The following is a 27956-nucleotide window of genomic DNA, read 5'->3' as shown; positions in this document are numbered from 1 at the left end:
TTATTGAATATTGGGTCACAGCGACAGGGACAAAAACCTCCTTCGAGCTCAGTAAACTTGTCTCAACCGCCGATGCATGTTTACCTTCAGAGGATTAGTTACGCGTCATGATGCGTCATCATAGGTCAGTCAAGGTGTTACTATTTGCGACACTGACGTCATGATTGATTGCTCAGTTTCCACGCGGCTTAGATAAGGATTTATATAATAGAGTAACCAAAACATTAAGGATTTGAACGTTCCAGGCGGAGGATTAGATAGAGGCGAGGGAGAAGGCGAAAAAACTTGACTCATTATGGTTCTTCGACAGTGCCTCGCTTGTAATATTTTGGTAAGTCCTGCCACATTCTCGTCGGGATTCTGGTTTTGCAAAATCCAGTTTTTTGGCTGTTGCCTTTGAATTGGTGAGCCAGTCGGTGATCTGAATATTTTGTATTCGTTCCACTGGTTGATTGAATCAGTGAACAAACTGGAACTTCGCAAGATAAAACGTCAGGCTCAAGAAGTTTTCCAAAAAGCGCAGCCTGATAATTTGCTAAAATCCTTTAGTAGACAGATATTTCTTTGCCCCGGCAGGAATCGTTCTAAGCAATAACACAGCCCATTAGTACAAGCAAAATAAAAACATTGATTTCCGTACGGAAATTGCATGCGAAAGTGATACTGGGTCAAAAGCTCTCAAGAACTATGCGGAAGCCTATAAGTTGTCTCGTTTAAGCCGTCACCGATTCCAGAAGTGTTATTACACTCCAGAGATCGGGATTGGTCAAATAATTTCGAAGAAATTCTTTCAAACTCCCGTTTAAAAAGGACCATTGCATTCAAATCAACTTTTGAATAAGCGTAGGATTATTTCAAGTAATCCATCGATGATCACGGTATGTTGATTTTCCGTTCGGTCGAGAATCTGATGCAGGGATTCGACTGTTTTCAAGGGGCAGTCCGCTTGATCAACTCTCACGAACGATTATTATTTTTCAGATAACAGAATCATCAAGATCTTGTGTCTGTGGCCATGTACTGGAAGATGCTCATCGCTTTATTGGTGGCAAGCGTTTTTCGGGTACAGCTAAACGATATTCTTATAAACATGCGAGGACTTATGGATAACTATCGAATAAATGGAGAGCTCAGAAAAGTTTCTCTTTCTATGAATAATCTGGAAAAAACTAGTTTCTTTTCATTAATTTATTCAGAATATCGAGCTAAACTTTACTCTCGTCTGGAGGGCAAAAGGAAGAAGCGAGAACTACGTGAAATCAAGGAGCAAGTAAAACCCCTGGAAGAAAGAAAGGTATTAATTCTAAATAAGCGAAATGAGGAATTTATGTATACCAGTGTAGTTCCTGTATTTTGTCGAAGTCTCGAATCTCGGAAGACGTGACAATCATCGGAGACGTGACTCTGTTGAGAGGTCACGCGTTAACTTCTTTCTTCCTTCTAAGAAATATTATCCCGGAATTAGTGAACAACCAAAGTCTGCTACAGCAATAGGGGCAACAAATCTCTCGCGAAAGGCATATATGTAAAAGACACGTTGTGGCGAGTTCATTTGGCGTCAGACAGCATTGCAGTCTGTAAACAGAGTGAGACATTGATGCTTGTTCGAACAATAACATTTATATTACCTTGTGTGTATCGATTCCTGTTTCCAAGAAACACAGGACTAAAACATTAACCAGGTAATTTATAGCTTAAAGTTTAGATTTTACGGTTTCAAGGTTCCATGAGCTTAACGAATAAACGAGAGTCAGATTAAATAGATGGCTGAAGTATTTTGTGTCTTTTATGCTAATTGAGGACTCTACCGTGTGTCCATAAATACAGAAGTAAAAATGTGGAGTAACTATCAACATATTGTTAAACATTTTACAGCCGTTGGGAGGAAAACCATTGAGTTATTTGAAAGGTGCAGTAAAAGTTAAAAGTTCGCTGCCAACGGACAAATTCATCAAAGCGCCAGAATAAACGATTGAAACTGGGACCTCTTGACATCAAATCCACTTCCCTTGACACTCGGTCACGTATTTTTAAAATGTAAATTATCTGTTATCGTCTTTTCGCAGAATATCATGGCGGGATCAGTGTCAGAACAACCCAAATTCAAACTTCCGGTGAAACGAAAGCCATTAGTAGCGAGGACGACAAACAAGAAAAGACGAACAAAGAGGAGAACACCTCGATTGCAAAAAGGGCAGTCAACAATTAAGCGAAACGATAGCAAAAGCAGTGTACCACCAGAACTGTTATCGAGACTTCCCGCCGCTCTGCAGGAAATTAACCGAAGGATTTTGGTACAGAACTTTTTGTGGTTAGCGTTACAACTGGATTGAAACAAAAATTCTTTTATCGGCTCGCATGTACAGAAGTTCAGTAAATTTTATTTGAAAACCGGAAGGTGAATGCAAGGTTCCTTTGCGGCTGAAACAACCAAGTGGTGTCAATAACAGGAAGACATTGTACTAAAGTGGAAACTGAACGTGAAGGAATGTTTTGGTTTTGACCTGGAAAAAGCGGATGAAAAAAGGAATGGCTGATAAATAACCTGGACTAACTGAGCTAAATATCAAGTTATTTTCAGCTTAGAACTTTCAGAGAGGACTCTGTGGGAATAGGAGGTCAAAACTGATCTAATTTTCTTCGAATACAGAAGAATCTTCCATTTGTTTCGTTATGAAAACAGCAAATTATTTAATTTAGTATATTACTATGATTAGAGAAGTTAAATTTATTCCTTCTTTATTGAGAAAAATGTTTTTCCCTGTAATACAAAAGTTGTACAAAATGTGAGTGGTTGAACGTCAAAAATTTCTTAAATCCAATATAAAATTCGCAAACAAATTCAGAAGGGTGTGGGGAATGCAACCACAAATGAAGTCTTCAGCACAAACTTGACACTTATCATACTTGTTGCAATAATTTACTAACCCTATCACTCTCAAGATCATACCGTCAATTCTCTACACTCTTTACCATAGATTTCTTATGATTTTAGTTCGGAGAATGTGGTGTTTGATCAAACAATATTTTCCAGTCGATAGTAATCTTTCTTCCCGTCATCTTTCTGTGTTACAAGGAATTGATTATGTGGGGGGAAATCACTTATTGGTCACCAGAAGGAGTAAAGGGGCTAATTCTCGGCGTGAAGTTCTGTAGCATACAAATGTTTCGCCTTCCTCAGTACAAACTCGGCTCAATCGTTTCCTTACAGCAAATTGTTAATTAGTATTCGCCTAATGGAGATGGAACTCCTTACTTTAATACTAAATTTAAAAAGATACTTGTGTGCTTGATCAGAAGTAAAACTTAATATAAATAAACAGTAAAAAATATCTATATATATGTATATACTGTGTACTTGATTCTTTAGAGATTGATTCAACATTTTAGTCAGACTAAGTTCGATACTACAAATGAAAAAAGGGGGTAAGTTTCTAAAGAAACTGTGGTGCTGGGTCGGTGGGGGTAACAAGGTAATTAACAACTATTCACCGAAGTGGAGGTGGTAAGTGGAGGTGGTTAGTGGTGGATAACTACCGAGCCGCGAAGCGGCGAGGTAAATATCCACCGCTCTCCACCGACACTGAGGTGAATAGTTGTTTTGGTGTATACTAAAACAGTGAGATAATATACACCACCAAAAATTGAATTGAGTGATTTCTTCGCTTGTCACGGATGCAAACCGGGACGCCATTTTTTTCCGAGTTGCTTGGAGGTAAATAGCAAAGGATATTCGGAGTCTGACTAGCCAATCAGAGCGCGCCTTCAACGCTACCCACTGTTTTAGTACATACTAATTTAGTAATATCAACCAAGTTTAAAATGTAAATTGGTCACCGTAAAGAGTTAAAAAGCTGACGTTCCAGCGTTAGCCCTTCGTCGGAGCGAATTCGCTCTGACGAAGGGCTAACGCTCGAAACGTCAGCTTTTTAACTCTTTACGGTGGCCAATTTACGATACTACGAATGCCTATCATTCCACCAGTTACTATTCTACCGTATCAGGTTAAAAGATACTTGAAAAAAAACGATCGGAAATTAAATTTTTGACGCACAATTTTGTCTCTTCGGCTGCTCGGAGGTTAATAGTACTTGCTAATCACTTCCGAACGAGTCAATCACCGCGCGCGAAAACCACTATTCACTTTTGAGATATATATTTAAAACCGATACAAAAAATTCACCTGAAATTAAATTGAGTTTCAGCTATATTTCAAACCCACAATCATATCCCAATTGCGTAAATATATGTTTAAAGTAAAAATATAGAACCTCTGTCTGTAAGCGATAACCCTTCAATTTGATAGAGTCAAGTACGTTTTGTTGTTATTATACTTTCTGACGAAACTCAACCAAATAATTAACAATTATTCCACGAGCGCGCGTTGGATATGAGATGATAGATAGCCAACGAGGCGCGTAGCGCTGAGTTGGCTATAATCATCTCATATCCAACAAACGCGAGTGGAATAATTGTTTTTTAAAGAAAACGCCCCCAAGATATTAGACAAATCTTCTCGACTTTACTTTGTAAGAAGGAGCCGGATGTTACAATGTCCAGATATTAGATTATGGTATATTGGCTCATATACCATAATGGCTAAGCCAATAAAAAGTCTTGAATTGAATTATTCAATGACCCAGTTTTTAATAAACTGAGATATACTAGGACTAGTTCAAAATTGATCCTGAGTTCAGTGTTGACCTCGATGGCTACATAACCAATCCGTGAAAGGTCATCCACCTTAACTCTTAACCAGTGGATGCCACTGAGCGATGGGTTTCCTCGGAGTTGTCATCATACAATTCCAGTGATGCAAGCCAATACTTGTCTGCGCATCGGGTCCCACGATCGCCTTCCCAATGGTTTGGGTCTGCGGTCGTCTCCCATCCTCAGTGTTTGTATCGAGCACGCGCACTAGCAAGCTGACGTCACTTAAGCGGTCGATGGGGACGTCGAATACAAATGCCTCGTTGTAGACTGGAACTAAGGTGTTTTTGGCCACAGATGTCTTTGTTTTCTTTAATTGTCGACCGCTCAGCATCAAGGAAACTTTGATGAATGGATCTGAAGAAAAAAAGAAAGGAGGATAACGGGTGGCAAGAATTAGTTAAGTGGAGGAAGCGGCTCTGTAAATATCCACCACTTTTACCGACTCTGAGGTAAATAATTGCTTTAGTATATACCACAGCAAATCAAAAAAATTAATTTATTTCTGCTAATATACCAAAACTGGTCAGAAATTAAACTCATGACGCGCGATTTTGTCTCTTCGGCTCGTGCCCGGATGTGAAATGTGCTTGCTACTTACTTCAGAACCAGCCAATCAGCGCGTGCGAAAAACACCATTCTCCGGTATGGTAAAGTGGAACCCCTCAAAACCGGACGAGGATACTCATGTCTCTTTCTCAACCAATCACATTTAAATCTGGTCGCTCGCGCTTTCCCGCGCTTCAAGCAGCCGACGTGGTTTTACTTGGAGTTCCGTCCGCCCATTGTGAAGATGACCTATGTCCTGACTAGACGTTATGATTATCTTAGTTTTGGGTAAAGACACCCGATAGTAAGGCGCTTTATCACCAAAGTCACAAGAAAATTAACCTTTAAAATCATAAGCCAACCCAATTCAAGTTTGTCCCAATTGATAGAAGTGTCATTCATAACGCTCGAACATCATCTTGTTTGGTCTGTGCATAGTTAGTAGAGGTCTTACATCTAAAAAAAACCTGTTCCCCAACTGCTTATTTGAATTTCAGAGTCAGAATGGGTGAACATAAAAGAAAGAAAGAAAGTCTTAAGCACTCTAAACAACAAACGTGTCTGGTTACAATGATAAGGTTGAGATCGGACGTCAGCATTATCAGGCGCCTCTGGCAGCCGCTTCAGTCCATGTAACGATCTCACCTTCCCTCCCATCCCACCCCAGGGGAGGACATCCACCACACAGTAATCTCGTGCGTGGGAAATTAATGTCTCCCACCCCTAACCCTGCAGGAGAAGGGGCCTACGGTTTATTCGTCCTTATCCGAGAAGACTAGAATATCTATCCATTTCTTAATATTAGAGAAAGGTAGCAAATTCTCCTCACTTATTTTAAGACCATGAGTATTGGTCCGGCCGGGGCTCGAGCCCTCGACCTCCCGCACAACACAATCCGGCGCTCTAGCCAATTGAGCTAACCGGTAGTTCACTTGAGCAGCTTGAACAAACTCCTTTAAGCAGCTACATAGTTTTTGGAAATTTTTATCACCATTGATAACTTTTCATTTCTTGTGCTTCTTGACGTATCGCACTGCATTGTACTGGTGGCTAGCTCACATTGTGTCCATGGCAATTTAAATTCCGAGTAAATATTGGCAAAGGGCGATTATATTTAGGTTAAACAATATTGAGGGTGGTTATCTTTTTGGAACTGTTGGAAACAGGTAGTTACATTTTCCCAATTGACATAATTGAAAATTGCCAAAACCATTCTATTGTTACTCTGTATTTGGCCCTTTAGCTGAAAAAATGTGTAAAAACAAGTTGTACTTTGAAAGCAATCGAGTTTTCGGATGGATTCTGGCCAATAAGTTAATATAATACTGTTAATAAAATTTATTCACTTTTCACTCGAACAATATTTTCTGGCAATGGAGAATAAATTGTACAGTGTAATTTTCTGCTGACGGAGCAATGGTGAAAACTCCTTTAGTCATTCTTTCGGAATTTTCTGGTTTTCTATCGAAAACTATGTAAACATTATGAACGGCTTGACATAATAACCACAAAGTGTGCGTATTGTTTGGTGTTTCGCGAGGTGTATCCAAGCACATCCAAGCCTTATTTGAATTGGAAATTAGGCCTTCGATGAGTACATATACTGAATAAACAATGAAAACACATCCGTTTAGTTTCCTTTCGTAGTCCAGAGAGGTGTTGATTTAAAGGTAACGCAACATACGAAGTAAAGTTTGATTTGTGAATACCGATGGAAACCGAAATATTAAGGTTCTGAAATTCGTATTTGGTTCAAAGTACAGATGGAGTATTAATATTTCTACGGCGCATATGGCTGAAGAAACATTTAACGATCCAGAGGACAACGGACATGCATTTGAGTCTTTCCCACCGACTGAGGATATTGATATTCACGCTCCGATCGTTGGCTATGAGGTGGTGGAAGCCAGAAAAAGATTCACAGTTTACCAGATCTTTGTCCAACTTGGAGGCGAACGAAATTGGCATGTTTTCCGCAGATATTCCGATTTTGTCCGTATGGACGAAGCATTAAGAAAGTTATTCAGCGATTTTCATGCTGTCCTTCCGCCTAAAAAATATTTGGGAGATAATTTTGACCCTTCTTTTATAGAAATGAGAAAACAAGGTTTACAAGAGTACATCGATAATTTGTTAATAAGACAGGAAGTTATTACCTCACAACCAGCGGCGGAGTTCTTCTGCTTCGACGATCCACCAGGACCTTACGACAGCCTTGAAGAAAGCCGAGCATTCATTGAAACGTTGGAAGACACGGTAACCGATATGAGAACAAGGCAAAACGAACTGCAATCGGAGATTAAGCTGGTCAAGTCACAGCTTCGCCAGTCTCAGGCTCAAAAACAAGCATTGTTAATTGCTTTGCGCTCTGAACGCGTATTGAACGGAAAGCCAGCACATGATAACGACGATGCACAACTGTTGTCGGAATATTCACAGCTGCCGGAGGTGGCACAACTTGACTTTAAACTTTTCACCAGGAGCAGTGCAAGGGTTAACGGAGAACACTCTAGGCAGCAAACGAATCGTTTGAGATCAAGCCGGTTTCCAACTTCGACAGCAGCAAGTCAGTGGGACATTCGAGTTGAAACCACCGAAGGGTTGGCAAAGCGAACATCGACATTTGCGGGCAGGCGAACCCAATCTACATCAGATTTGACGCATTCAAAAAATTACAGAAAGCGAAACTTGTCACATTTGCCTTCGAAATCAGGCAGTCGTGGCAATGTGACTTTGTTGGACAAATTCATGACACAAAGCACCGAGGCGTTGCAGTTTATAAGGGACAGCGTTCGACAAAAATTAGGGCCAATGGAGAACAACGAATCTACTGCTACAACTAACGACTAGACCGAGAGGAATGCTATATTCAATCTGTGCTAAGATTACTATACTTTTTGCAACAAAGCGAAAAAAAAAAGATACGGGAACTTCTTGTCAATCATTATTTGAGGAATTTAACGAAAAAGCATCCTCATGGAACAGCCAATAAAATAATTGCAGACATCCGCTTACAGCTTACATAATTTCATAGAACATAACAAAATGTTAACATGACAGTGAAGAAGAAACCGCAGAAGTTATTTTAAGACACGGATATTTAAATATCAAAAATGTTTTAAAGAGATAAATTATATTTATTTTCAGGATTACAATATTGAAAGTTCTACCTAGTTCAGAACGGTCCCTGAAAGTGGCTTTTTTATGTAAATAATAGATTCTATTGTGACCACAGCTTCCACAAATCATAACCCCAGTACCTAACAAAAAGAAACTAAATATTCACCAATTCAAAGAGTCAGCTAATAGAGAAATCAATAGACGTAGAAGAAAATTCGAGATGACTACGTAATGACGATTTTGTTTACTAATATTTTCTCTAAGGTATTTTATGTTAATGAAGACAGGAGCCGCCTTAAGGTAAAATAAAATTTTCAGATAGACTACAAGCCATTGCGTAGGGCCTGTATAAAAGGATAATCTTGCGAACAAATACAGTTGCCTGTCCACAACTGTCCTGTTTTCTTTTACTTCATTTGCTGGTGTATATTAGTGGTAATGACTTAAGGCTCGAACAAAATTTCATGTACACAATGGCTTAATGGCTTTAGGTAAGCCTTGGGGTAACAAAGAAATATGCATTCAAATTCACTTTACTAATTTAACACTCCAGCTGAGCGGGGCGCCATTAGAACTCAATTTTCTTTACAAAGGCAGTCCCCTGACCCCTTGGAAGAAAATGTCCAACAGGTTTACAAACAGCTCGGGTAGACAAAACAATGGTCAAATTTGTTTGAGCCAGCTTCGTGTGTATAAATTTCGTCGAACAAAAGATCCCTGTGAATAAATGGCCTAGTATTTACATGTATAGATCAGATAAGACACATTTTGGACGAATCTATAACATTCAAATTACTCTCTTTACCTTTGAACGATTCATTAACTTTGCATGAAGTTCACCTTTTTTTATTTTCAACGCTGCGCATTAATAGCCAAGGATTTTCTTCTAATCGCAAAAGGTTTCTTTCGCGTTCATTTTAACTGGAGTCTACACCATTTAGCTACTGGGCAGAAGAGAGACCGCACAAACAAGGCGAAACTACGTATGCAATCGCACGCAGTCCCAGTTCCAATAAGTTATTAGAATTAGCAATCTTGTTGCTGCGGAGCGGCATTGGTGAATAGTCACATCTTGCGCTAGCCCTGTACTACAATTCTTATAATTAACAATTATTCGCCGAAGGCGAGGTGAATATCGCCGAATAATCCCCGAGACGAAGTCGAGAGGATTATTCGACAATATTAACCGAACCTGAGGCGAATAATTGTTTTAGTATAATTTCAGAGCTGAACAACAGAGAAATTTCTAAAATCATAACATTTTAGTAACATTTATCAACATTTTATTTTAACATTTTATATAAACCGCGTGGAGCGGTTTATATACCGTCATATAAGGAACCGCTCGACCAATCAGATTGCTGGAACTCTTTGCTCAGCTCTGAAATTCTACTAATATACAATAGTCAGTTTTCAATTCAAATTCTCCTATGCTTAAAACAGCAAAGAAGACTACTCTTTTAAAATAGACGCTATTTTTGTTCAACCGTACTACAAATTGTACTCACGTGGTAAATCATTCGGAAATGCAGTTTTCGAAAGTCTCGCTTTCAAGACAACAAATGTGAGTCTGTTGGTGGTGGGAAGATAACAAAGCGACACTAACACCTCCCCTGTACGGGATGGACTGTCCTCCTTGGTAACAAAAGAAGATAAAATCAGAATGAGAAACACTTTGACAGATTCTTTAATAAAAAAGAAGAAAAGCTCGAAACTGCGTAAAAAAGTATGGTAAATGGAGTTACAGAAACTCCAGTTCTCGAACATTTCTGTTAGTATCGTAGTGCGAACCACAAACAAACAACATTTTTGACACTTTTCGTCCCAACCCAAATGATAACAAGATAAAAAAAAAAAAAAAAACATGGCTCCCGGGTCTTCATCATGGAAGCAAAATTATGAATTAGACCAATAAAGCCGTGGGGTGGGTGAGGAAGGGGGGGTTTGGTAGGTGCCTCACCTCAGTTTGTTTGCTTTGATATTAGCTTAAGATTGTCCATAAAATGAGATAAGTAAATGAACATCTCACCTTTAAAAGAAACGCATCTCTCTTAATATCTTTGCAGAGCGACATTCCTCCGTAATCACTCAATTGATCATCCTCGCCAAACGAATAAAAAACTTCCCCAAGGGATTGATGTCGCGAAAATCCATCGTAACTGAACACACAGCACTGTAAAGTGCGCTCAGCCAGTTCCGAAAACGCAATATCAAACACGAATTCTTCATTAAAAAAGGGATTGCTGTTAGAGTAATGTACTTTAGTCTGGTGCTTTTCTACCCTGTCGGGTAGCAGGTACAATTCCACGTAGCTCGTACTGTGAATGGTCGGCAAACCGTAAGCTGCTAACACCAACACTCGTAAACATTCCTTATCGGTATCGTAACTGATGCTAAACTCCAACTTTCCAAGTTTAAGACTCTGTTCGCTGCTGTCTGATTCAGTAGCAGACATTTTGTTGTTGTTTTTCTTTAACCACGAATCGAGGTCGATTTCTGACGCAGAGCTGTCGGATCTCATCAGAGGTTGATGCCGACGTTGTTGGCGAAATTTTTTGAAGTCTCGGTCCTCAGGGATTGGCGCTCGTTGCACTGGTGCGCCATTTGACGACGGCTTTCTGGCGGCGTCGGTCTTTGTTCCGGTCTCGGATCGGAACCGTAGGACTTTGTACAACAATACTATAAATATCGCTAATAAAAGCACAGCACAGGCGGCAGCGAATCCGATGGCAATCCTGATCTTGACTTTCTCCCCTGGAAAAGATTAAAAAAAAAAAAAAAACGTTAGTCCGCGTCTTAAAAAATACAAATTAGGTAGAACTAAGTAATTAATTCAAGTTACCATCCTCGCAAGGAGTCAGTCCTGCGGCGGTAAAATATACAGTACCCTGGCTTCGTCATTAAAAACTTGAGTGGAATTTTCATTTGGAAGTGAATTAATAGATGATCGTTTGATCATTGATATCATGAACATTACATGCCGGCACACTTGAGGCGAAGATGTTCAGAAATCTAAATTTCATATGCATATGCAAGGCTGGCTAAAACTATCAAAACTATGCAAAGCGTGGTCAGTGTAGAACAAACGGTCGGCAGAGGGGATTTTTTTCTATTGTGTTTGCGGGAGCAGGATAACACTTGGACAATACAGGTAGTGCCTTCATTACAACCCTTGCAAACGTTGTGTAATTGCACAAAAAATTCGTTTAATTAACTTTTGTGAACCCCGACAAACCAATACTAATTATCCGTCTTTAGATACTTAGTTCTTATTAACCGAGCGGGAGGTCTGTATGGGAGAATCTTGACCTCGGTTGCTGGTACAGACCTCACTGCGTTCGGTCTGTACTGGCGACCTCGGTCAAGATTCTCCCACAACCTCGTTCCCAGGGCCTTTTCCCTTAAAGGGAAAAGACCCTGGGAACGAGGTTGGATTCTCCCATACAGACCCACCTAGCTCGGTTAATAAGATGTTTATTATATGGCTGTTTCTTATATGCCAACTTTTTATATTCTTTGTACTTTTATTTTCTAGACCGCTCTAGATGCCGGTCTAGATGGGAAAATCTAGACCGCTTTCAATATTGATTTCAGCCAATCAAATTCGTGAATTCGGTAGTTCCCAGTCCTTGTGAGACACAGCCATATAATAACAAAACATCAACTTCAAATGGTCTTAAACTCGAAATTTTTTTTTTTTTTAATCTATGTCTAAATTTGCAAAGTCTTAATGATGTAACATTTCTATGGCTTGTTGTCTTTTAAAAAAAAGTTCGATTGTCCATAATCATTTAAAATTTGCATCAAGAGGCATGGTTACCTTATTGTCAATTATTTTCGCGGGAACTTATAATTTTGCAAAAATGGACCGGGCATATTTCGCTGGACTTCCATTTCGCGATTTGGCCAAATGTACACATTAAATTTCGCGAAAATTGTCAAAACACTGATCTGCATTAACCAACAGTTAGTCTCAAAATTAGTGCGACGATAAGACAAGATAACTACAATGTGGTAAACTGACAATTTAAAGGCAAATACATGTACTATGGCTGAAAAAGCTTTCGCGAACCCCGACAAACCAATACTAATTTTCAGTATTCAGTATACTTTAACATTGAATAATCTCTTAAATTTTAAAAAAAGGGCTTTTTTTTTCCGTAACAGTTCAGGCTTGATTTTGGATTACTGTTCTAAATTTATACCATTCAGAAAAAATTCGTTCTAAACCAATTACATTTCTGAACATGACCGAAATGTTATCTTCCACCTCAACGGTTAGGAGTAAACAATTAAAATATAAATTGAGAAGGGGAGACACAAGTTTAAAAAATCCAATATGCGTGGGAAACTTTGGCGGAAAATATTCAAATTATGTACTGATAGTGACTGAGTCGGAGGACCGAACGGAAAAATATATAGCTTGAGGTCATGACGAACTGATCAAGCGAGCGTCATAACCAAGAGCCGATTGTTTTCCCGTCCGTCTTGATCAACGATAAGTATTTCATATGTCCACTTAGCTTTATATTTGAACCTAAGTAAGACACGATTACATACTTGGCAAGAGCGCGCGCTGAACACCTTCAAAAAGGTCTCTACAATGACAACTTTTCCTTAATCCCTTCGGGTCAGGATGAGAACCCCGCAATTTCTCGAAAAACGAGAGTTTATCACTCGATACTACTACAGTTTAAGTCCACAAGAGGAATTCACGTTCATGGAAAATGTAACAGAGCTGTGCGAATGCTGTGGGGCTGGACGGCTTTTCCGGACAGGACCGGCTCATCCAACATATGTCAGGATTGCGTGCGCGGGCCTGTTTGAGCCATATGATAAACAGTGAGCATCCCAGAAAAATACATATATTAAAAGTCCTTCTACCGTTTTCAAGAGAGAAAAGACATATATAAGGGATTTCGCCGATAAAATTCCTGTATCGGGATTTAACCCAAAAATCTTACCGCTCGAGATTTATTAGCATTAGTTAATTACTGCTCCTAATCGTCCGGCTATTTCAGAACAAATCGGCTTATCCTTTCTTTTAGAAAGAGGACGAGACAAGAATAAATAAAACAAGAGGTACTGACGTAACGGAAAGGTAAGGAAACAAAGAAAGAGTAGCAAAGATTTAAAAACAGTTGGAATAAAAGTAGAGGAAGAATAAGGCGAAGCAGGCCCTGGAATGGGAGCAATGGAAGGAAAAAGTTAAAGCCAAGGAAGAGAGGAGTGAAATTCAATGATGGGCCCCATCGGTGTAAGGAAAAAAGAGAGAGGGGGACAACGACAAATGGACGGAGAAAGCGCGGGAAAAAAAAGGGATGCAGCAAATACCAGTGCAGAAAAATAGGAAGAAGGAGATGAAGGTTAATCATTATCCTGTCGGAACCAACATTTCAATAAGTTATACCCTGAGAATTAAACATCATTTCATGACTCAGAATAAAAAAGGAGTTGGTACCAAATAACTAATAACATCCTGAAACCCATTCACATCAGAGAATCGAATTGACTGGACCATAATCTCAGAGAATAAAAGATCAAAAACCTTGACCCGACTGCTCTCTCTAAAGATCAGTCACTGGGTTAGTTTGCGCATGAACCGCGAAAATTTCCTAATTGCGAATTTTCAATTCGATTGAAACATACAAATGAAGGCATATACAATGTAATATATGAAGCTCATATATTTTGAAATATATGAAGTTCATATATTTTGTACTGCGGTATTAGATACATATGGTGCACGATCCTCGCAGTAGATAGCGCTATTTAAGCAATAGCGAAAATCAGGCATGTCGGGCAGTCGACACCACCATCTATATATTCTGATTTCGTTGTTGTTGTTGCTTAGAACAGGCGGGGTTTTCTTGAAAACACATTCCCTGTAATTATTAGAGCGAATCTGCAAATTTGCTGTTGCTGGTAATTTTTTGGTAAAGGCATAAAAGCTGTTACGAAAATGATTTCGAGTGACTGAAATTTAAGCAAGAGGCACGAGATTGTTCATGAGAGGACATTTCAGATCCATACAAATGACATCAAATTGGAGGACGACAAACAATAAGGGATTTGTAATTCTTGGAGTTATCTATTTCTTTTATTTTCCTCCCAGTTGGGCTGCACGACAGCGTTCTGTTGTTAATTTCACCGCATGTGACCTTTGAGCCGGTGAACTTTTCGAACATTCTTCATGGAGGTGAGAAATATGCTTCCCCCGATTTCCATGAAAGTTCAATGAACAAAGACGAGCGTTAAACCCCGTGAGACAAAGTAATAAATTCACCTAACGCCCAAAATAATTCGAACCTCAGCCTTTCCATTGTTGCGGTCGGCTGCTTCATCGAGTGCGTCACTTAGAACTCGTTCACAAGCATGTTTAGGTCAGGAAGACTACTACAGTTATGGCCAAACCATGTAAAATGCACAAATTCAACGCATTAATTACAAGATTACAAATCTTACAGAAAAGCTTTTGAATCTTTTCAATGAATCTGCTCCAAAGCTTATTTAAAACCCGCTTCCACATTTACTGCAATTATTGTTTTCAAATATTTTGTTTCCTTCTCATCAGAAAGTGAATTCAAGTCTCTATAAACGTTATCATCGCGCTCATTTTGGATTGGTGAAGAAAATCATTGCCTTCGAGACTATTCCCGCACTCAACCCTTTAAATGCTTCTGTTTTTGTATTCCTTTCAAACAAAGCTCAATAGACTGCATCATCTTTGAAAATCTCTAAAAGAAACTTCAAATCAATACCCTGATAGAACAATTCTTAAAGTCTTAGCAGAAGTCATATCATTTCTACTGACCTCGAAACTTTTTGAACAACTTTAAGACATAAACCATTTCACGCAGGAAAGTTGTTTTAATTAAGCAGATGAGCGAATCCTTATGGGGATTGTTCAACACAAACAACGAAATTAAATATGCATTATGGAGACCTGCTGATATGAATAATGAAATTAACGTGCAAACCAGAAGATTCATAAAATGTTATGTTCGTGGTTTATTGAACAACTCTTACCTAATCTTTTTTAAAAAAAAAAAGGATCGAAACGCAAAATTTTAGTCCCGCAGAATCGAAACAGACAGTATTGATGGTTTTGTAAAATCTCTGACGTACCATTTGTTATTTTAATCGAGCCGAACTTTCTACACTAAATAATCGACCTGTTGATATGATACTGCTCACGATAACTTTGAAACTGAAATTTAACCAAGTGTGGTGCACATTTTGCTCTGAGCGTTAATCCCAACAATTACCCGGTGATATAGATAAAAGATAAGTTTTTTAAAGCGACAAAGTTTAATCGATCACATCCCTTGTTAGCGACTTGTTAATTCAATGTGCTTTAAATATGTTATCTTCTTTCGGCTTCTAACCGGGTAGATACTTCAAAAGGAAAGCGAAAACAATGATTAGCAACAACTCGAAAGGCGACGAAGAAAAAAATCTTTCTGGCCGAACCACAAGGGATAAATTATGTCTCTGAGAATACTCCACGAAAACACTTTACGAAAACTTTATCGTGTGACTTATGTTTATGAGTTTGAAGTTCCTCTACTTCAAACAAATCGATCTACTTGCATGCGTGGCTTTATCTCAGGTATACTAACCTGAAAAGATATTTTCTTCACTAGAGCCTTCATCATTCGTGTAATAATCCAAGATTTGGCGAATTTTTTCCCTCTCATCGGCTTCAGTCATCGATTCTCCTCACTTAGTGCAAATCTTGCCAGGTTATTTTCCTCATTCGTCGAAGTTCGCTGTAGCCGTTTGAAGCGGGCCAAATCAAAGCTTGATCATCTGTTTCATGTTCTAAACTAAGAGTAGAACGTGTGTAAACACGCCACACACTATTCGGAAAACTCTGAGGGGTCCTGAGAAGCTCAGAGGTAAAAAACCAATATGTAATTCCTCACAGATTTGTATTCATGGCTTCGACTGAAGTCCCGCTTTGTCGTGCATGAGTTAATACATTCTTTGAATCCTTTCAGAACTGCCGATGATATGAATAAACATGTGCTCTTTTTGTGGTTTCAAATACATTATCTCAAACAACAACTACCTGCTCGGTTGAATGGTTTTGGAGTAAAATTGTTTCTAATGGAAAAAACATTGCACGAAAGAAAATCTTGCAACTTCTTCTTCACAAACTTGATAAAAATTGAGGAAGGAAAATATTATCCGGCAAACATGCAAACACACAAAGGCTTTATAGTACGTTTTTACGAGTTGGATGGTCAGAAAGATCACGTGACCCCTCACTGCTTCTCCACTGAATCTGTCTTCAGGGAGGAAGCGACGCCTGATGGATCCTACACCGCTAAACTTAAAAATTAAATCATTTAAACGTTATCTCTTGAAGTATAAGAACGCGGTTTCATGGAACAGTCAACCGTCGCTCACATCTTTCCCAGCACTCTCAAATCCAAGTAGCTGACCAGCTTGAAAATTCTTTCTTTGATCTGAGAGATAAGTTGGAAATAAATGTTAAGAAAAAACCATCTTGTTCTTGTCCGGCTGATGTTTCTGAATTCTTAAAGTCGACAGCGTGACTTAAAATTTACCTGTTCACAGGAAAGAAAATTTGAAATTTCCGTTTCCGGTTTAGGACCACTTTCGATTTGCTATCATTTTCTGTTTCAAATGTGTCTTCTGGCAAGAGCTTAAAAAGTATAAACCTTATGATCTGTGTCGATCAAATTATCTTAATGTAAAGGTTATTACAAATGATGTCAAACGTCTTACAACATGCTGGGACTAACAGCCTTAAAATAACTTAACGTATATGTGCACGATCCTTCGCAGTAAAGCACTATTTAAGCAATAGTGAAAATCAGACCTGAAAAAAATTCAGGCCTGTACGGGATTCGAACCACTGACCTCTGCGATACTAGTGCAGCGCTCTACCAATTGAGCTAAAAAGCCAACTGGGAGCAGGCCATCAAATTAATTCGACATAAACCCGTAGATGATAAATCAAACAACAAACATATGAAATACATATATATGAACTGCGGTTATGAAACGTACATGTGCACGATCCTTCGCAGTAAAGCACTATTTAAGCAATAGTGAAAATCAGACCTGAAAAAATTCAGGCCTGTACGGGATTCGAACCACTGACCTCTGCGATAGTAGTGCAGCGCTCTACCAATTGAGCTAACAAGCCAACTGGGAGTAGGCCATCAAATTAATTCGACATAAACCCGTAGATGATAAATCAAACAACAAACATATGAAATACATATATATGAACTGCGGTTATGAAACGTATATGTGCACGATCCTTCGCAGTAAAGTACTATTTAAGCAATAGTGAAAATCAGACCTGAAAAAAATTAATTTGATGGCCTGCTCCCAGTTGGCTTGTTAGCTCAATTGGTAGAGCGCTGCACTAGTATCGCAGAGGTCAGTGGTTCGAATCCCGTACAGGCCTGAATTTTTTTCAGGTCTGATTTTCACTATTGCTTAAATAGTGCTTTACTACGAAGGATCGTGCACATATACGTTTCATAACCGCAGTTCATATATATGTATTTCATATGTTTGTTGTTTAAAATAACTACCGTTAAAAATCGAAAGCGAAGGCAGTGTGATAAAGATGGTGCAGAACTGAAAATAAATTTTTAAACCAGTTTAACAATAGGAAACGGGCATTAAAACTCATCATCATCAATTTTACATAGTGCTGACAGAGCTCACATCATTAGCGGAAAAGAAAACGAGAATTTAAAAAGTGAAAAGGTGAAAATTACCGCAAAAAATTTCAGTTTTTGTTACCAGTGACAACACCTATTTTGCAAACAGTATAATTTACGCCTAAATGGAGAATAAGAGACCTAAGTGGCAGACTAGCGGCGCTAAAGAGCTGCAAAATACCAACAAAGGAATAATTTCGTAATGAGTAGACTGAAAAACAATCATTACTGATGTAGTTAGTGTTGTCGGTAATCTAACATGGAGTTATCACTTCATTCCGCGTCTAAAACTAGGTCCATTGAGACTCCCGTGGGCAGTACACTCTCTTCAGACAGTGAGTACTGCGGGAGCTATGTCTACACAAGACCCAGAAGCTTGGACTCGACTCTGCCTCGAATAAACGTCGAACTTCACTGACCTTCCTAACAAACAGGAACGGAGTAAAAGTTTCTCGGCAGAGTTTCCTGAACTTGCTAAACAAACGAGAAAAAGTGAAGACGGTTTAGACCTACCCGACATCCAAGGATCTAAAAATTTGGAGTCGTTTTCAAACTTTCAACAGACTGAGAAAACTGACTCAACAAGGAACTTGGATTTTCGCGGAAGACCCTTGAGTGTTTCAAAGCTCCTACAAGATCGCATTTGTGTGCTTGAGAACGAGTTACAGAAACACTTAACCGCAGCTAAAGAAATCATTCAACAAGCCGAAATTGTCCAAAAACAAGAAGCCACTACATCGCGAAGTGGAAAAAAGAGGCGCGTGAAAGATTTAACAACTCGTAGACAAAGAGCTGAAAGACAAAAACGTTCCGTTCAGCGGAAAGATTAGGAGATAAAACCACGAGAGTTAAATGGAAAACGACTGCAAAAACCAAATAGTGAGTCCTCTATAAGTGAAACCACCGAATTCCGTCGGCCCTCCGCTGAAAACCAAACTTTTCCAGATGCAAACATAACACAAGATGATTTGTTAGCAACAGAAACTAAAGAAAACCATGGAGTGTCTAGCCTAGAGATGAGTGAACAATTGGCTCATGACCAGAAAGATGTCGGGTTTTCTGATGGAGATTTCAAAGCCGTTGATACTCTTTGGGTTACCACCAAAAGGCATCCTCACACAACGCAAGAGTGATGACTCGAAGCCGGCAAATTTTTCTAAAGCTTTCAACAAAACCATACCAAAACTCTACAAACCGCTGAACAAGCAAACAGAAGCTGAGAACTTGAGTGACCTTCTGGAATCTAAACTTGTGACAGAAAAAGAGCTGAACAAGGCAATCAACCGGGAGCTTCAAGAAGAAAGAGACGAGAAAACCCGTCAAGAGGCGAAAAACATCGAGAGGAACAGACGAGACTTTCTTTCAGAGAATGGAGGAGCTGGAGAAGTTGGAAGAAAATAAGAAAGAAAATAGAATGCGTGAAAGAGAAAAAAGACGGGCTGAACCTCTACGACGACGAGAGAAAAACACTACGCTTCGGAATGAAAAGCAAAAGGCAATACTGTCGGCGAAGACATCACGGGCTTTTAAATTCTCGTATTTCCCTTTGTATATACCTGAATCAGGGCCCGCTTCTTCTGATGATGAGCAGTCAAGCAGTGAGGAAAGCGACAGTAGCAAATCAGACACAAGGGGAAGTGTTTCCCGCCAAAATTCGATATGTTCTTGTGTGTCATCGAAGAAGAAGGGCAAAAATCAGGCCATCTGCTCTTCACATTCTAAGCAGAGCCGAAAGTTGAATAAACCAGCTTGGAGCAGTTCGTTTGGTGAAAAAATAATTAAATAAATATATAAAAATGATAGTACATCCAGGACGAATCCGACCTCAGACCTTCCACGGCCACGGTTGTATTTCAGTTACAGTTACAAGGTTGGATCTGGCTACGAGATTAAGGCGGGAAACACGAGAGTCAGCAGTGCGAGTTAAAATAGGCCCACCATAGCGCGGGAAAACCTGTGCCCAACGGCAGAGCGCGGGAGAAAAGAAACAGGATCCTGTTTCGTGCGATAAACACGGAAAACTGGAAATTATTGGAAACTTCGGCAAATACATGAATAACCCAAGAGTCGAGTACAAGAAGTCGAAAACTGTATATCGCACATCAATTAGTTTTATTTCACTGTACCCAAATTTGTTGTGGACTACATACAAGCAACTGTGCCGGCTTTGAACAATTGGAGCACGGGCTAAGGAAAAAAAGTGAAGACTGCATTCCTAATCACGAAAGTCATGTAGGACTCAAGATTTTTATATGTAGAGCTCAACACGAAAGGGTTAGAGAAATAAGTGAGGAAAACACAAAACAAAATAAACAATTTAATAGCGGCATTGAAAGCTTGTCACTGAACCCATCCCGAAGTGATTACTTACGACGCAAACCTTTTGGCGAGGCAGTGTCACCATCTGGACTACACAGTTACTACTGGGGATCACTTCCTGTTGAACGAGCCGTTGTGGTTTCCCTTTTTCACTATCATATTTGCTCCATCGAAACGACTTGTTTTCGTTTTTTTTAACTTATTTGAAATAAAATCAGCGGAGGAAAGAAAAACTAACTAATTTTAACTCACAAAACAACGGCAGAAACGGAATCATAAAAAGGAAATGACACATGCTACGCCAGGCTCTATTAATGACTTTGATAGAACATGTTCTCTCTATTTGTAGAGTTTTATTGTTTTTATTGTTTTTCGTTTGGTCTCTGTAAAAATACATCAAATAAACGAATCGTCAACCGCTTTATTATTAAATTATGAGGTGCTTTCTGCTCTTAAAGTAAATACGGCTGAAAACATTGATAAGATATTTCAGACTAAGATACTAATGAAATAAAAGTTTTCAAAAACATCCGTCGATGTACTTACTTTTCTGAAATTCGGACTCGAGGATGCGATTCCAATCGGGAGTCTCTTAACGAGTACTTAATTTCTCAGACACTCAAAAAAAGGCCAAAAATAATTATAAGCCGAAAGGAATGATGGCATCGAACGTAGTGTTTATTATCGCGGAAAATCCAGTACGTCTCACGGTTTCGTGTGGTTATACCTCAAAGAATAAGAGCGCCGTGCGAGGTTTTTATAACATATAAAATAGTAATCGCATGCAATTAGGGAACGAAATTTCTTTTCATTGGTTTCATGTCGAAAGCCGGAAAAAAAACTGACGATCAGCACGCAGTAACAATTGAAAGAATTCGATGTCGTTTCCACGCGATGAACCGTTTCTGGTGGATATTTATAAGTCTGATGCAAGAAGAAATGCTTTCGAAAGACTGGACCCAATCCAAGAGACTTATCGAAGAAATACGAGGAAAGCCAGCAGCTTGGGGTTGCCAAGTATTGATTCTGCCTATGGCGACTCCGAAAGTTTGTCCCCTGTTTCTAACAGCAACAGTCATGAAGACGAAAAAAGTGTTTCGACTTCGGAATTTTCGTTCGACGATTTCGATGACTTTCGTAGCGATTCAAAACTGTCTTCTAATAAAAGGGCTGAGAGCTACATGCTCTCTAAAAAGGACATGCAAGAAATTGAGGATCGAGTTGAAGAAAATCTAAGAGAAGATTTCAAAAAGATTTGGCAAAACGCTAGATTAAAAGAATTACAGATAAAAAAGAAATTCACCAGGGTTATTGACAACGCTCGCGATATGCTGATAGAAGCTCGAGTGCACGCAGAGAAAGAAGCTGTTAACAAGTTAGAAGAAAGAGCAGAAGAAAAACAGAGCGAGATAATGAAGAAGAGATCTTTGAGGAAATGGGAAATCTTGAAAAAAAAGAACCAAAGAGAAGGGAGTGAAATTCACGACCACAACTTTGGAGCCGGTGATGACTGGGTGAGACAGCAAATAGAGGAAATGGCTGCCTTGAGAAAAATCCAATCAGATTTAGATCGAGCTCGGGCAAGACGAAAGAGTTCGACTGGAATCATCTCTGTTCTGAAGACAAAGAAAGCAGGAAAAATAAAGCAGATGATGCAAACAGAGATGCGTAAACTTGAGAGAATCGACGAAATCCAACACCTGATTCAAGACCTGGTTGATCTTGGGTTAAGTGAGCAGGCTGATTCTTTACGCGTGTCCATACAGTCCAAAGAAAAAGCTGACATTACTTTGCGGCGTCAGCTTAAAGAAGAGAGAAATAAAGCGCGCGTCGAGGCATTAAAGAAAAAGGAAGAAGAAGTGGAAAAGTTACGCATAAAAAGGATCGCTGAGGTAGAGAGACTGGAACAAGAAAGAAAAGTGAGAGAGGAACAAGAAAGACGTAGGCGAGTGATGGCGGCATTAGCAAGAAAAGCTCATAATCAAGCACTTAAGCGAAGTTTTGATCAAACTAAACTGACTTCACGGATTTCAAGATCGCACACTTTCTCTTTTTTCCCTCCTCCAATACGAAAATAGTAACTACATGGGTTACCATGGGTCGTCTGACAATGAATAAATAATGAACTGACCTGATGATCGGTAACATCAATGGGAAAACTCCGACTACCAGAATCTTCTTTGCCACAGGGAGGAGTTCACTATGGCAACAATCACAAAAGCTTGTCACGCAACGTGGAATTCTCCACTCCAGCGCTGCATGACAGACCTAAAGAAAAGCTGAGAGCCGATTGTGTGTAGTGAATCAAAACGAAAAACGCGTTAGTGTATTTAAACCACCTGAAGACATAGAAATCGTAATGATACCTTAATATCAAAACGATTATAGAAACCGCTTTTCATTCGAAAATAATCTTATAACAAAAAATACAACCAAACATTTCAATAAAATTGAAAGAGAGGTTAGTATACATACTGAACAATATAATTGATAACGTTTATCTCTTTCTAGCAGGGAGATAAAACAGTCAACATCTTCTATAATTTAACACGCAAGTCTTTGATCATGATCTGGACATCACTGTCTATCTCAAAATGTAACCTTCATTTTTCACGTTGGCTATTTGAAACACATCCACATCAATCTTCTATTTCCCTGTTTCTGTCAACAATTTTCTTTTTTCTTCTCCTTCACTTCTATCTTCAGTTCCTTTTTATTTTAATTTTATTTTAATTTTATTTTTATTTTTTTATTTTATTTTCATTATCTTAAGCATGTTGAAGGTAATTTTCGACTTTGTAACAAACTACTCGATATATTTTCACCTTACGCCCTATCAGTGGCCAATTTCCAGTCAAGTTTTTAGAAAATACGAAAAGCAAAGACATGCCACAACCGACAGCCGAAGGTGTTGTCAGAAACTAGGTAACAAAGCTAATAACAAGACAATGAGGTCGCATGGTGACAATTTTACACAGTTGTACAATCGTAAAATCCATTCATTGGCAAGTTTACCTCGGGACGCCGAACGTTTTGAACGCGTAAACAGGGGGCAAACGGCCAGCAACGCCTGGTCTGACGCAAATATGTAAGCGCAACTTAAAAAAATTCGACGCAAACACTATACTGATGGTGCTGTCATCATTATCATCACCAGTACTTATGGCTTTACTACTGCTACCAAGAATTACACATGACTACAGTGTTTGATTATGGCCGCTATCTTTGTAATCTACCATCACTGATAACTCGATTTCAGGCAATAAAAATATTAAATCTTTATCCGGGAATCCTGCAATCAAGCTAGCTCGCAGTATGTCATATGTGAGCTCTAATACCTTAACATCAAGCTATAAAACTGAGGTCTCCTGCTCGAAAAGTTTAGACTTGACGTGTAAAATATTTTTGCTTCTATTTCTTCTCATCAAGATGGGTAAGTACAGGTGACGTCAAATGGTTAGGTAACCTGGATTATCATCTTTAAGATTTCATCATAGAAGTGAGCTTATAAATTAAGAAATTCTTCGTTCTGAATTTATGAATTATTAATCCAACTACGCGACAATAACAATAAAAAAACGCGGCAAGAAATTAGTCATTCGTTTTAATGATTTCCAAATCTTCTATTGATGGGCCTTGCAGTTTTGTCGATACCGCTGTGACGTGCTAATACCGCATAAAAGAAGTTTCTGATAGGCTTCTGCAGAACCATTATGTTATCTTAAATGGAAGTTTATTCATCTAAGAAACGGGCAGTTCTAGGGTGAGAAACGCGACTACACAAAAAAACTTGATATACAAGGAAAAACTATCGCAACTTTACTAGATGTACCCATCTTAAAAATATATCTTTTGGCCGACAAAGAAACGGCTCAAACCATTTTGGAATTTTCTAGTTGTTTTGGCGCTGAGGTAATACAATACGTTAGTGTTCGAACATTCGACGCAACATTTTTGTCGAATAAATGGAACCACACAACAAAAAGAAATTAAAAAACGATGCAGCCACAGGATTCAACAACAATGTTCGCATTGTTTTACCAAAAATTGAAAGGACAATGAGGAATTCAAGTCTTACGGGATCAGAGACTCATTCTCTCATTACAAGTACTAGCTCGATCACCCCTGAGATGGACGACGACAGTGAACTCGAGGAGATGGCGCTTCAAGAAGGAGACGAGGACGAAGAACAAAACGTAAGAAAAGATGGCGAAGATGAACGCAAACAAAACGACAACGATGAAAATCATCTGATACAACTTTCCGTGACTTCTGAAAAGGAAATTCGCCAAAGGGCTAAACAAGCGTTGAAGAAAGAACTCACGAGGTTACGATACGAAGCTGCCGCAAAAAGAAATGAAACGAAAAAAAAATTTAAAGTTGTAATTGAAGATGCGAGGTCACAACTTATCGCAACACGGATTGAAGCTGAGAAAGTTTCTATTGACAGGCTGGAAGAAAGAGCAGGTAAGCAGCAGGCTAGAATAATGCAGGAGCGAGCACAGCGAAAAAAGGAAGAGAAAGGTAAAGTAGTTGAGTATGGCGAGAGGAGCCGAACACATTCGGAAGAACTCGCTTCTCTCCGAAAGATTCAAGCCGAATTGGATCGTGCACGTGCTAGAAGGAAACACAGTCTTGCTGCTGCGTTGACTACCGTTAACGGTAAAGCAAAAGTGGCGAACCTTCTGCAGTATGAGGTGAAAAGGTTAGAGAGAGCTGAGGAAGTACAGAAGATTATCGTGGAACTTCACTCTTTAGGATTGACCCAAGCAGCCATTGACCTAACGCACGCCCTCAGCGGAAAGGAAGAGTCGGAAATGGAGTTCCGTAACCAGTTACACAGTGATCAAATGAAAGCTAGGAAAAAAGTCTCAATGCTCGTTGAAAGCGAAATAGAAAAAGTTCGGAAAGAATGCATGGCCGAAATGGAACGGAAAGAAAGGGAACGATTAGAAAAGGAAAGGCTGGAGAAAGAAAGACAGGAAAGGGAAAGGAGAGAACGGGAAATGGCCAAATTAAAAAAGATGGCACGTGACATGGCTATGAAAAAGATGTTCAAAGAATCGATGTTTAACACAAGCGTGTCAAGACCATTTAGCTTTTCATACTTTCCTTCCTTGAAGAAATGAATTCCATGCGGTCCATCATTGCGGTCAAGCGAGCGGGATATGCAATGCATGCTTCGTCGTTTCGCCAGGTGTTTGTATTTTGATATAAATAGCTCACTTACTCTAATTAGAAATAGAGTTCCTGGCTATTAAATGGCCAGATTTGGTGGTCAATCGCCAGCCGGAAGAATAGGGTTCCTCCCGATTAATATCGCAATACCGCTGTACTTATACCTTAGAGCGCTTTTCGACTGACAGGCGTGAAACGAAAACCACTTATGACAAAGACCAATCAGAATAACGGGAAATACCCTTAGGAACCAATGAGAACTCAAACTTAAACCACGCAAACTGCCCAAAGCGCGGGTAAACGCGGATGACCAAGTAGTGATTGGTAATGTAATAATTCTGCATCTGATTGGATGAGAAAGTGGCGCGAGTGTTTTGGGCCAATCACAAAGCGAAGTAAAGAAAAACCAATGCTAAATTCGGCCGATTACTTTCGACAGTTAATTGAAAATGGCTGTAATAAAGCATATATGTCTACAAGTAATTAAAAAAAACGTACATGTGTAATAAAGCATATATGTCTACAAGTAATTCAAAAAAACGTACATGTGTAATAAAGCATATATGTCTACAAGTAATTAAAAAAAACGTAGTTTTATACAATAATATAAAGAGGAAGAAAGTACAAAAAATGTCAACAATTTCGCCGAATGTGTAAAAGAAAATCCATAAACAATGCTTACTTTGTATTGTAGCGTCAGCCAGTAGTAAAAACCTACATTTTAGTAATTTGACTAGTTGCATGTCGAAGAGGGCAAATTTTCGTATCATCAGTACTTTCCTCATAACAGGATTAAACAAAAGGAAAAAATATGAATATTGCACGACGTTCCAAAACGCTGACGACTGAAATCAGCTGTAACAATATGGGAGATTAGTCTGAACCCTTTTACTTTTTAGGGCACAACTCATAAAAATATTCAACGATACTACACAACAAAACGTCTAATAAGATATGTTTATTATCCAACTGTGCTTCGTAAAGTACAAATAACGCGCGAAACGGGTACAAATATCTCGCGATATTTGTATTCCAGAAATATCCGCGAAATTCGGCCGCACTAAAATAACAATTTGGCATGTTGGATAACAAATCTCTTATTACACGTTTTGTTGAGTAGTATCGCTGGGTATTTTTACTCGTTGTTCGTATTTTGACTCGCCCTACGGGCTCGTAGAAATACTTAGCGATACTAACCAACAAAACTTCTAATAAGATATATTTACTAATGAGATTTTCGGGAGTGAAAGGGTTTAGGAGTATTGTGGCAACTAAGCTTTCTCGCCTCACTTATAGTCCTTATACCTGATGTTGACGGTCATCAAAAAATAGGAAGTTTGGAGTTTAGACAGGCAACTAAAAAGCACTAAACAATACAAAGGGATTGGGGTTGAATGAATTGCTTTGTTGTCTCGTTGCTGACGGCCAGACGCAGGAATGTGCTTCAATAAACCCCAACAACAGTCATAACATCGTGTCGTGTTTACTGATGATCCACCTTTTGCCTCTGTATTAATTTTGTAACAAAAGGACGCAGCACGGGAGGAATATAAACTTATTACCTAAGCACGTGGCGTGTAGTTAAAAGCTTATTAAATACAGTATAATACATAAACTTACATTTTCACACACTTGCAAATGAAGTACATCAGAGTTAATGTTGTTGTCCATAGTGCCTGCGTGATATTCCGACCAACATTGTAAGGTGATTTGACCCTTGTATTGACGATGAACATCATGCGCTGCTCGTAATTTCAGTACCATTAGGGAATATTTAAAACTGTCTTTCATGTAGCAGCCGCAGTGTGCTGCAACTGACGCTGCAGCCGTGGTGATTCAGCCATCTTGAATTTTGATTAGAGGACCGCTGACGCATTTAAACGAAGGAACGGGTTAATGAGTACCGGCAACTGGATATATATATTTATTAAAAACTGGATCATTGGATAATGCAATTCAAGACTTTTTATTGGCTTAGCCATTATGGTATATCAGCCAATATACCATAATCTACAAATATGGTAAGCGTACGCGTCAGCTTAAAATCAAAAGGGAGCTAAAAAATCCAGTTTCTTCTTACAAAATAATAATTTCTTGAGGGCCTTTTTAATAAAACAATTATTCCACTCGCGCTTGTTGGATATGAGATGATTATAGCCAACTCGGTGCTACGCGCCTTGTTGGCTATCTATCATCTCATATCCAACGCACACTCGTGGAATAATTGTTAAATATATAGAGCTGTGTTCAGCACGTGAAAAAAAAAAGGGATTTGCAAGGTCTCTTTTCATGTTTTTGAATATAACTAAGTTTCCATGTGAAACATTGAAAAAACGTTTTCAAGATTACATGCTGGGTCTAAAATAATTG

At 39.0% G+C, this 27956-nt stretch overlaps 5 protein-coding genes and 1 non-coding gene across 6 annotated transcripts; 4 read left to right on the top strand and 2 right to left on the bottom strand.

Moving 5' to 3' along the window:
- The first annotated feature begins 180 nt into the window (after positions 1-180).
- LOC111321957 (uncharacterized) lies at positions 181-3346 on the top strand. The gene is made up of 4 exons (XM_022924976.2): positions 181-331; positions 982-1063; positions 1197-1294; positions 2067-3346. The coding sequence occupies exons 1-4, from the start codon at positions 296-298 to the stop codon at positions 2331-2333; spliced, it is 483 nt and encodes a 160-aa protein (XP_022780711.1). The 5' UTR covers positions 181-295; the 3' UTR covers positions 2334-3346.
- LOC111321953 (synaptotagmin-6) lies at positions 2723-27439 on the bottom strand. Its single transcript, XM_022924971.2, has 5 exons — positions 27207-27439; positions 16002-16853; positions 10409-11133; positions 9888-10014; positions 2723-5067 (listed from the first exon to the last, which is right to left on the bottom strand). The coding sequence occupies exons 2-5, from the start codon at positions 16090-16092 to the stop codon at positions 4745-4747; spliced, it is 1266 nt and encodes a 421-aa protein (XP_022780706.1). The 5' UTR covers positions 16093-16853; positions 27207-27439; the 3' UTR covers positions 2723-4744.
- LOC111321956 (uncharacterized) lies at positions 6864-8771 on the top strand. The gene has a single exon (XM_022924975.2). It carries the CDS (start codon positions 7051-7053, stop codon positions 8107-8109), a length of 1059 nt encoding a protein of 352 aa, XP_022780710.1. The 5' UTR covers positions 6864-7050; the 3' UTR covers positions 8110-8771.
- Trnas-acu (transfer RNA serine (anticodon ACU)) lies at positions 17488-17560 on the bottom strand. The gene has a single exon. It is a non-coding gene; the product is annotated as a tRNA-Ser (tRNA).
- Positions 21092-23884, top strand: LOC111321954 (uncharacterized). Its single transcript, XM_022924972.2, has one exon. It carries the CDS (start codon positions 21287-21289, stop codon positions 22484-22486), a length of 1200 nt encoding a protein of 399 aa, XP_022780707.1. The 5' UTR covers positions 21092-21286; the 3' UTR covers positions 22487-23884.
- Positions 24186-27056, top strand: LOC111321955 (uncharacterized). Its single transcript, XM_022924973.2, has one exon. The coding sequence runs from the start codon at positions 24374-24376 to the stop codon at positions 25535-25537; it is 1164 nt and encodes a 387-aa protein (XP_022780708.2). The 5' UTR covers positions 24186-24373; the 3' UTR covers positions 25538-27056.
- Positions 27440-27956: the final 517 nt, after the last annotated feature.

The sequence above is a fragment of the Stylophora pistillata genome, chromosome 1 (assembly GCF_964205215.1).
Source record: "Stylophora pistillata chromosome 1, jaStyPist1.2, whole genome shotgun sequence".
In the NCBI taxonomy this organism is placed as follows: domain Eukaryota; kingdom Metazoa; phylum Cnidaria; class Anthozoa; order Scleractinia; family Pocilloporidae; genus Stylophora; species Stylophora pistillata.
Note: the sequence above shows the minus strand (reverse complement) of the source record. Positions and strands in the feature narration are given on the sequence as shown.